Source organism: Phyllostomus hastatus, unplaced genomic scaffold (genome assembly GCF_019186645.2).
Source record: "Phyllostomus hastatus isolate PE091 unplaced genomic scaffold, TTU_PhHast_1.1 phas_scaffold_78, whole genome shotgun sequence".
NCBI classification, from domain to species: Eukaryota; Metazoa; Chordata; class Mammalia; order Chiroptera; family Phyllostomidae; genus Phyllostomus; species Phyllostomus hastatus.
Window position 1 is genome coordinate 103,728,633 of NW_025334041.1, and position 11,534 is coordinate 103,740,166.

Here is an 11,534-nt window from a genome sequence, read left to right on the forward strand (position 1 = left end):
TCTTAAATAAACTACATACCAGTTCTGCTGGGGTAAAACTGGGAAGACTTCTACCAGCAGGGATAACTAACGATGCTGCTTAGAAAACAAAATAATTATGCAATTCATTAGAATTCACCAATTGAATAAAATTCCTAAATATAGCTTATTTAAAAAACTGTTTTCCACCACTCACTAACATGTTTGACCATGGTGAATTCTAAACTGCCTGATCCCGAGAGGTAAAAGTATTTAACTAGATTTTTTTCCCAACAATTTTAAAGAATTTACAACTAACCTACTTTAAATTCCAAAAGAAAATATTTCATTGTAAAAACGTATACTATATTATAGAAGTCCATAATAAATACCTAGATTTTCTTCAGTAAGTCAGTGTAGCACTAAATCTACATCACAACATTTCACAGGGAGAAAAGGTAGTATTTGTTAAAGTGCCTATTTCCAAAAGACAATACTATTGAGCAAAAACATATAACCCAACATAAATCTTTCTAAATTTTATAGGTTCAAAATAAATTTCAATTCATTTTATGAAAAATTATTTACAGGACTTTAGCCAAGTAAGGCAAGCACAGCTATACAGTTTCAAAAATACATGAATAAGAACATGTCTGATGGCCTGGTCAGTGTGGCTCGGTTGGTTGCAGCATCAGCCCATCAACCAAAGGTTGTGGGGCTGATTCCCAGTCAGGGCACATGCCTATGTCGAGGGTTCAGTCCATAGTTGGGGTGCAAACAGGAGGCAATTGATTGAGGTTTCTCTCTCACATTGATGTTTCTTTTTCTCTCCCTTCCCTCCCCTCTTTCTAAAATCACTAGGCATGTCCTTGGGTAAGGGTAAAAAAAAAAAGAATATGTCTCCTAAAGTCTTTGCATAAACAGGTATAACTGCTTAGAAAAAATATAAGAACAAATTAAGAGAACACCAACTCAACCTGTATTAAAAAGCTGCAATCTCATACCTTTCCTTTATATGTACCAATTTTCTATGCTAACTATCATTCCATTTATAATATACCTAAAAGGCTGGCCAAATAACTGTAAACATAATCATTCAAAAATCAGTCTAAAAAACAAAGAGTAACTCCTATAATCTTAATCCTTAAATCTTACCTCAAGGTTCATTTTACCTAGCTAAACATGACTGTAAACTATCATTTTGCTGTTTCTTTAATAAAATAAGAATGTTCAGCATGTTCATGCAGCACATAGGTACTAAATGTAACATTTACTGTGGCCTTTTTCACATACCACATTAAGGAATATTGTCCCAAAGATCTGCTTCTGACACTAGAATGGTTCCATCATATACAGCAAACAGCTCAGAAGAGCAAATATTTTTTAAACCACTTTTTCCACATTAAAACAACAGAAGTGAGGCTACCTAGATTGATGGCTAATGAAGCACAAAATTATTTTTATCCTCTGTTCATCTATGGCTTTGCTTATTAACAGGCATTCTTTTAGAAAGGCTAAATTAGAGAGAATTGCAGTGGAAAGAACACAATGGTATTAGTCTTAATTAGCTGAAGTGAGCAAAGCTTAAGCTGGTACAGCTTAAGCCATAGCCTAAGAAGAAACAAAAATATGTTAACACACTGTATGAAGAAATTAAATGAATTAGTTGAGGGAAAACAGCAACAATGCTCTTCTTTTAAAGACTTTGCAATAAATCCTAAAGGATAATTCCCTATAGTTATATAAATCAAACAGAACTGTATGAGTTTTAAGAGTTTCTTTATAGCCATCAGAATAAAAGCATAAGCAGAATATTATAGTAAAGTTTCATGCAACTCCTACTCAAGTTTGATACTAAATTCACAAATTACATGCAACATTTATATATGTTCGTAAATTTTATTTATACATACATATATATATACCTAAAACACATTTTTTATTTTTTTTAATTTATTGATTTTAGAGAGAGAAAGGGAGGGAGGGAAAGACACACACACACACACACATCAATTTGTTGTTTCACTTATTTATGCATTCATTGGTTGCTTCTTGTAAGTGCCCTGACCAGAAATCAAACCCACAACCTTGGCGTATCAGCTGATACGCCAACCAACTGAGTTATCCCACCATGACCCTGAAATTCATTGTTCAAAATATTCAAGATGGTTTCAGTAACCAATTAAGTTTTAACTGAATAAATGTTTTTACATAAACAAATTGTCAGAATTCTGGTCTTCATGTATATATCCTAAAATATGAAATTTCACAACAAATAGGCTTTAGAAAGAATTCAATCCTACCACTGTTCTAAAAAAATTAAGTCCTAAAAAAGTGGGTTATAAATTATATATAATCACCCTAAAAATAGAAGAGTTCTCAAAGTGTAGTGTGCAAACCCTTGGGAATCTCTGAGACCCTTTCAAGGTGTTCATAAGGTCAAAATTATTTTTTTATAATAGCAAGGCAATATAGGACTTTTTCATTTCTCATTAAATATTTTATTGATGTTTGCACTGATGGCACAAAGCAATGACGAGGAAAACTGAAGGCACCTTAGCACTAATTAAGGTAGTATAAACCTTAATAGTGGTCCCTGTATTTACTCTCCATTGCCACTCACTCACAATGGAAGGAAGGAGGAAGGAGAAACGGAAGGGAAGGGAGGAAGGAAACAATGGCAACAAAACTGTTTCACCTAAGATGGTCCTTAATGTAACTACAAAGAATTATTTTTACTAAATTTCAACTCTCAAGTATACTTCCTTTTAATACTCTGTGATGAAGAGGGAGGAGCACACAAAGCATTTCTGCAGCATACAGAAAGAAGTACAGCACAAGGAATATGAGGAATTGGTGCTACTGTTGAAGTTGGGAGCCGACCTAGCCTCTCCATTCAAGAAACACTATTTTTACTTTAAAGAATAACTGACAGAAACTATGGTTATTCAGAATATTAAGTTATTGGCAGATATTTTTTAAATGTGTCCACCACTTCAAGGAAAGCAAACTGATAGTTGTTTGGCAATGATAAAATTCAAGTTTTCAAGCAAAAATCAGATATTTGGAAATTTTATATCCACCACAGTGGGCATAATGGCTTTCTAATGCTTTTCTGATATGTGGTGATATTTATGAATATGATTTTTTAATCTTACATAATGAATAATGTATGAACTATATAATTCAGTGACCCAATATTTTCCAAATATCAACATATGTCACAAAATTACAGATGGATTAGAGTCATTCGAAGTGCAAAAAACACTAGTGAACTTGAACATCACAAAAAGTCCACTGCTGTGGTTTCAGACTCCACCTTGTACTACCTCTCAGAAACTTACCACTTGTTGAGTTTTAGTGTAATATTAAATTATCTGAAAATGCTATTAAAATACTCCTACTTTTCCAATTATCTATCTGTGTGAGGCCAAATTTTCTCCATATACTTTAGCCAAAACCACATAGCACAACAGATTGAATCTAAAAAAAGATATGAGAATCCAGCTGTCTTTTACTAAGCCAGACATTAACAAAATTTGCAGAAAGGAATGCAATGTGACTAATCTCACAAAAGAATTTTTGCTCTGGAAAAGAGCTTTAGTGATATATTTTAACTCCTTTTAACAAATATTTGTCATTATGTAAACATAGTCGTTTTTTAAATTAAACCAACATTTTTTAAAATTTCTCAGCTTTAATTTCTAATATGGTAAGTAGATACTTAAAACCAACATAAAAGAAAGCACTTTGAGGTCCTCAATTTTTAAGAGGTCATGAGACCAAAAAAAATGTTAGCAACTGAAGATATTATTAACAAAAGTTAACAAGAAATTATTAAATAAATGGATAATACAGTCTAAAACTATAATAGTGCAAACAAGTTTTAAGGGTGGGACAAAGGCAAAGACTTATTCCATTGTAGATTGAAGTTGTTTTCAAGAGATAAAAAGGTCATAGAAGTTAGTTTAGGTTGTTTTAATCAAGCTTTTAAAAGTATACAATGAAGTACATCAATTTTATGATGCTATTTGCTTTAAGAATCTTATTTTAGGGTACCTAGAAATGAAGAGGAATAGGAATAAGGCCTAAATGCATTTTTAAAGGAGATATATACTTTCTCTTAAACCACTTCATTATAAGTGATGTAGAAGAGAATGAGAAAACTGTCTTGTTTAAATATAATTGTTTCTATTATTCTCACTTCTAAGACAGAGAATAAGTGCTGAGTGAAAGCCAACTAGATATATTAGTTCCAAGAGTATTTTGTGGTTTAAATCACTGGGAATATTACCATCTTGCGGCAAAATCAAGTATTGCAATTTTGAATAACAAAGAACCTGAAAAGTGTTAAGTATACTTTTGATAAAAGACAAATATTTTACACCTCTCACACTTGCCACCCTCCAAGCTGTTCCTAAGTAAAAATCTGTAAATTCTTTAATAAAGAAAAAATTCAAAAGAATGTCATTTAAATAGAGAAATAAAAGGGATATCCTAATAAAATAGGAAAGTTAAAAATGTAATCAGCTAAAAATCCAACAACTGATGGAAAATGTTCCAATGTATCAACTTAGTAATTAAAACTTCCATGGCTAATTCTTATAGAACAGAGTTAAACAAGCATAGCATTAAATAAAAGTTGTGTTTGGTAATTCAATACTCACTGTTAATTTATTTCATTTTTATACACTATAATTGCTGCCACACTTAAATTCTCTCATTTTGTAATAAATGAGGTACTAGCCTCCTTACCAGTTTTCTCTTCACCTTGGTTCATGTGATTTTCATGTGAATGATCCCAACTATGCAATGAAAAATCTAGTTATTACTGACAACTTGATCTAAAATCTATCCTCACCTCTTGCAAACATTAATCTGCTGAATTTCAGCTAAACTCATATGTAGTCTGTGTAGATGCATGTATGTGCAGATGTGTATACATATATATGCTCATGCACATATATGTATATACATGTGTGCATATGTGTATATGTGTGTGTATAGCATTTATATATCTACACAGACATGCACACAGATGCACACACAAAATGGAGAGTTAACAAGAGTATGGAGATTAATCAAGATACCTCACTGTTTTGGATTTATACCATGATGGCTAGAAACACACACATTAGGGGAGCATAAAGATTATAAGAATCAAGACAGAAAAGAAGGAATAAAGGCCAGAAAAATATAACAGAATAGCTTTATCATTCATTAACTAGTCTTTTCCAGTTTAAATTGGTATAAATAATACAGATGAATACAAGGGGCACCCCCCTCAAGAAGGAATTTATTTATAAAAAATTGTGTATTTATTTTTACATGTTTAAACTTCAGTCATCTTCAAAGTACTCTTGATTTGATGCAATACACCTATCAAGATGTTTTTCCCACTGCTCAAAACAGTTTTTGAACTTGTCGATTTTGATGCCTTTAAGTGCTTCTGCCATTTTTTAAGGATTCACTCTGAGGACTTCTTTCATCAGGGAAACAAAAATGTCACTCTGGTGAAGATCCAGTGAATAAGGAGGGTGGGGCACGGGGTCATGGCATTTTTTTTTGTCAAAAACTGAACACTCAGCACATTATGGGCAGATGTGCTCGTAAATCACCCATCATGAAATAGGCTAATGCATTGAGTCTTCAAAACAATTCAATAAGCCAAACACAGCCTCTCACAACAGCGCCAGCTGATACACTGTTACACATGGGTTCCTAGAACACTCACCTAGCGGGGTAAGCCTGTATTACAATGTGCCCACCCTCCAGAAGGTAAGTCTGGGTTTTTTGATCCCTCCCCCCGCCCCATATTTCTCTTAAAAGTAAAGGTCTAGATTCAGGAAGTCGAAGAATAAAGATTGAAGACACATGGTCAATTTCTAGCCATCATCGCATTTTTCCAAAACAGTGAGGTAGCCTGAGTAGTCTCCATATTCTTAGTAACTCTCCATTGTGCTTTCTTTTCTAAAAATTTTTTTATTGTTCAATTACAGTTGTCCCCATTTTTCCCCCATTATTCTCCCCTGTCCTACCCACCCCCACTATTTTACTTTCAATACAATAACAGATGTATAATATATACAGAAACCAAGAGAGAGAGAAAGAATGCACAAGTATGCAAGCACGCTCTGCATCTTCAGCAAAAGTGGCTGGATTACTCCTCAACTAGACCTAACCAAGTTCTCTGAAATTATTAACGCACAATCCCAGTAGCCCACAAATTATATAACTTGTTCCTCTAAAGTAAGGTTTTGTCACCTTTGTGAGCTTTAATATTTTAAAAACTAGTTAAATAACCCAATTATTTGTCAATAGTTACATGGGGTAACTGGGTTCACTTAATAGTAGTTATTTTCAGGTCCAAACCTTCTCATCTTAAGAACATTACCCTAATTCAAAATCACCATCAAATGAGAATTTGTTCTGAAGATCCACATGGTACTAATTTACTAACTGTATCCAACCTGCTGGTGATTGCAGTGTTTGGTGCAAACTGTGTGGCAACTGAAGGTTGAACAGAGGTGAATGGATGCTATTTCTGAAGAAGTCTTCTGTTGCTTTAGACTGCAAAACCTTTGTCTCCCAGAGCTGCAGACAAAGAAGAAGTTTGCTTTTTAGAAAATAAAATAAAACATTTTAATATTTATTTCTATTTTTTTACTTTTAAAAATTAAACTGTAAGCTGGTGGCACAATGAATGTATTAAACTATAATTAAAGAGACAGAACTATATTAGTTTTATAAGGTGAAAAACAACAAGACAGAAATACTTGTATTGACAAACCTGCTTCAGGTCTTTTAACACTTGTTCCTCTACACCCTCTTCAGCAAATAGATCCCGCACTCCCTCAATCACATCTTCAATAACAGATCTGTAGAGTTTAGGCTACGTAAAAGCAATTGTTAAAGTTTTAAATTCTCAAGTTTGAATGTCTTCAGCCTTGAAAGACATGCAGTATACACTTTCCAATCCTACAGTTTAAAGAAAATGCACCATATGAATTGTAACTAAGTGCACCCTGCTTCTGGTATATATAGTCTTAGTTTTCCATGAATTATTTATTTCAAGCCTATAGCCTCAGTCTACCTACAAGGCTGAATTACAAGACTACAGTAAAATGTGAGATAATATTCTTATCAAGATGTATGGTTACTGTTAGGTTACTTGGCTTTTGTGTCAATATTTAATCTCCCCACTCCTTTTAAAAAGGGAAATTAATTTAAGGCCAGTGGAAATGAACCTGTTTTTAATTTACCCTTTTCTCAAAGAGGCCAAAGGAGCTTTTTTTTTTTTTTACAGTTCACTATATTAGTTCCACAAATGTAAGTAAGTAAATTACAAGCCATAAAACTGGGCAAGCACTTACAATACAGCAGCCAAAGCCTGTCTCACTTCCAAAATAGACAGAGCCCAGAAAAATAATCTGAACCATCGTCAGGTGAAAATACAACTGCACCAAAATGGACTGACTAACAGAAACTAAGAAACGAATGAATCTTTTACGCAATCTGCATATCGCAGAGACTAAGCAACATCCTAAAATGCTCCCTAAGAAAAACATGCCATGACAATAATATTAAGCAGATTTTCTACCCAGATTAAACTTTGGTCATTATCAATAGAAAAAATAGCCCTGTGAGATAAACTCAGCCCTATAAATTTATGTAAACTATGCTCCACTCTCACTCACCCCAGTGTAAAATGGCATGCTAAGTGTGGTGACAACGCCGACATCATGGAAGTTCCACTAATAAGGAATGGCAAAACAGGGATTTAGTTGAGTTGCTCTTACTTCAAACTGTTTAATCGAGCCAAAATGAAAATTGTGGCATTCTAGGATTGCTCGTTCATATTACTCAGTAAGTACTCGAAAAACTCCTGCTCACAAGAGTAGCCAGGTTTTAAACTTATTCTTCTAAAGATCCAGGATAAGCCTATGAATAGGTCAATTAGTTACATTTAAATAATGTTATTCACAAGCATATCCATTAATTAAGGTTAAGTGTCCTAGATTAGTTGCTTCTTCTAAAACAGTTCACCCTGATAAAGGCATACTAAACGGATGCTTCCGTGAGATCACATTTAAAGCTGAAGGAGAAAACTCCCAGGGCTCAACACATCTTTAAGATCTGCCCTCAGAATGTAACAGCAGCCACCAACAGTAACCTATTGGAACACAATTTTTCAAAAGTCTAGTAGGCATTAAACATACTTTCTGTTCTAGGAATACAGTCAGACTTTATATTCTTTCCCTATCTGGTATCTTTATTAAAACTATGTATAGTCCAGGAAACCTATCTTAACTTCTCTATGTAAAACACACACACACACTCTTTCTCTCCTTGGAGTGCACCACTAGATAAAATAGTATACATGGTAAGCTCATACTAAGGTAAAAATATTTTATATGTTTTAAAAAGTGATCATAAAACACATGCACATTAAAACAATGTCTCTAAAAATAGGCCCTTTCATGCTGAATATGCATACATGGAACTCATAAAATAACAGATGTGGACAAGCACACGGCCTTTCACGAAATGTGAAATCTGTTGAACTGAAAATGAAAGGGAATCCTTAATTTTTTTCTTAGTTCAGGTTTTTAAGATTGACAGAGGGTCTCACAAGTGCCATTTCACCTGCCAGTTCCCATCGTGAGACCTAGGAACCCCCTTAAGCAGAGCCATGTTTGTGTTTTCACATTCCAATTGTACAGTTAAGTATAACATGCACCGTTTGGAGAAGTGAGGGTGGGGGCGACCTTTCAAATATCATGTTACCTGTTACTTTGTGTAAAGACAGCTTAGAATCAACAATAACTGTACTTAAGAATTACATCTAGAGTAAAACTGAACTCGGGAACTTTCTGAACGCAGGCAACTGGGAGGGTTAAGCTGAGTTCCACCCTAAACCCTCCTAAAGGTCTCGTTCCGGACGCCCTCGGTCGGGTGCGAAGAGAGGCCGGGAGGAGGGATGGGTCCTCTTCCTCTAAGGTGGGCTACGGGCCCTCTCACTTCCGCCCACACAGAGAACGGCCAGAGCCCCTACGGGCGAGGGTTTCGGCGAGTCTGGACGTCAGGAGAGTAAAGGGTTTGCAGAGTTTGGCTGCCATGAACGCCAAGCAGCACGCCCTCTACTCAGAGCCCAGGCCGGAAGGCCAGGCTGCGCCTCCTTACCACCGAGGTGACACACGCCATGGCGCCCGCCGCCGCAACGCCTCGCTCCTCGCGCCTGCGCAGCACGCGGCGCCCTGAGGACCGTCTCCTGAGCGCTTCCAATGGGCTCGCGGCCCGCGCTGCTCCGCTTGGCCCACCGAGGGCAGGCGAGGCCGGGGCTGGGGGAGAGCGGGGTACTGACTGGAGCTGCGGGTGCTTCAAATGTTGCGGCCTGCGTAAGCAAAGAGCCAGCTGAAATGGGAAGGTTAAATCGGATCTAATCAGGTTTAGACTGTTCACATGACCCCTGATTTTCTCAATATGTGAAATAAAGACTTAAGAAAATAGGGGAGGGGCAATGCAGTGGTAGGTCCCAGTACACCCGCAGCTTTCAAGGGGGTTGGGCCTGGAAAGAGGGAAAGCTAGTGGCATCTGTTCTCTCCTACCAGTTTTCATTCCTCCCCCTCTGCCCCACTTGCAGCTGAACTCCAAAAGAAATATAACAAGAGCCAGACTCTTTCTTCTAAATTGGTTCTCAAAGTGTGGGAGCATCAGCATCACCTGGGAACCTGTTTAAAGTGCAAATTAATGGGTGCCACCCCATCAGACCCACTGAATCAAACTCTCAGGCAGGAGGGCCTTATATTAGCTTTTTTTTAACCCTCATGCAAGGACATTTTCTTTTTCATTGATTTTAGAGAGAGAGAAACAGCAATGTGAGAGAGATGCATCATTTAGTTGAGTCGGGTAACTGAAATCGGGATCTCAATAGTCGTCCATACGGGGATCATAGGAGTCTGGGCAGGGTTCGCGGGTGCCCGCACCTGGACGCTGGCAGGGAATGAAATCCGAAACCAGGCATGTGCCCTGACTGGGAATAAACCTACAACCTTTCTGTTACAGATGATTCTCCAATCCAGCTACACTGGCCAGGGCCCTTCTGTAAGTTTAACGTGCTTTTCAGGTGATTTTGATGGGCACTGAAATGAGACAAAGACTCTCAGCTTTGGCTGCACATTGAAATCACCTGGAGAACTTATTAAGGTTTGGCACCTAACTCCACCCGAAAGAATCTGACTATCATGCAGCCAAGGAGGAGAACCAGTGCTAAAATAAAGTCAGTACCCTGATACCACCCAGGGTCCATTCTTCCTCAGGCAGATATCACTGTCTCTTAATCTACAATGATTCCCTCGCTCCACTGAAGGGTAGAGCATCTATGGACATACCTTGCCTGGGCAGAGGCTAGATGTAAGAGCAAATAATCTGCACGATTAGAAAGGGGAAGAAGTCATCCATTGCCACTACTCTGACTACCCTGTTAAACAGCCTTTCTAGCCTAAGCAGATGGCTTATTTAATGATTAAAAATCCTATTAGGTTTAAAATTGGCTGTTTATTTATTTATTTGTGCATGTAAGTTCAGTAGAGCTATTTATGCCCTACCACTTTTTATTTGCTTTGTCTGGGTCAGGTGCCTTATGGTTTGTGAGTTTCAAGCAGCTGATTTATATGAAGCCCCATGGAAGACTTTCCTAAATTGAATACTATCTGGAATTTCTTTTACAAAAAGCCAAGAATTTTATATAGTAATTTTTAATTATTGTATATCTACCTGGTAATTTACTACCATAAGTATTCAAACTGACTTATCTTTCACCCAAAGTAGAAAAGCTAGAAGCAGGCATTGATTCCTACTGATATTATAAAATCCAATTAAATTATTCAAGCTCTAAAATAAGAAAGCTTAAAGGTCTCTTGTTTTCTATTTTTTCATACCCAAGTTTTAAACCTTTATTCCTAAATGCACAGGATTGGTAATCACCTAACTTTTGTGAGAGCATACTATTTTATATTACTTCATTATATATTTTACCCTTCTAAGGCTATACTATAGACCAAGCACACTTTTGAAATTAAATTTGGACCTCGGTACCAATAAAAAGTGTGACTGAAAGTTAAATTGTTACTGAATATACTTAGTAGTCTCAGGTTATATAGAGATTATGTAACTTTGGCAAAGCAGTGTCAGGACACTAGAAGACTTACATGTAATTTCTTCCCAAGAGTACACAATTTAACCCACGTTCTAGGTGAATCCAAGTTGCAAATCTGCTCTGGTCCCCAATGATCCAGACCTCCTGGTATTTACCACCTTGTATGGTGCCCTCCCACATATAGGATAAAGCAGAAGTTACGGTGTATCGCTTCCAAGACTGGGTTATGAATGACTTCCTTCATTGAGATTCCTTCAGATGACACACTTTGGGAAAGAAAAAAAAAAAAGCTGTCATGTTATGAAGACACTAAGGTAGCCTATGGAGAGGCCCATATGGCAAGGAGCTGAGATTACAGCCCATGGCCAGCAAGAATTAGAAGTCTGTATAAATGGTCACTTAAATAACCTTGGAAATT

The 11,534-nt window shown here is 36.6% G+C and overlaps 1 protein-coding gene across 2 annotated transcripts in view; it reads right to left on the reverse strand.

The window, feature by feature from the left end:
• The window catches only part of GTF2A1L (general transcription factor IIA subunit 1 like), a 30,939-nt gene extending 21,777 nt beyond the window's left edge, over positions 1-9,162 (reverse strand). Inside the window, exons 1-4 of one of the 2 annotated variants that reach the window (XM_045828387.1) lie at positions 9,142-9,162; positions 6,749-6,850; positions 6,429-6,552; positions 20-75 (exon numbers count right to left, since the gene is read on the reverse strand). In XM_045828387.1, coding sequence (XP_045684343.1) covers positions 20-75; positions 6,429-6,552; positions 6,749-6,850; positions 9,142-9,162 — 303 coding nt within the window. The remainder of the gene's footprint in view (positions 1-19; positions 76-6,428; positions 6,553-6,748; positions 6,851-9,141) is intronic. The other variant, XM_045828388.1, reaches the window with a different exon arrangement.
• Between the last annotated feature and the right edge of the window lie 2,372 nt (positions 9,163-11,534).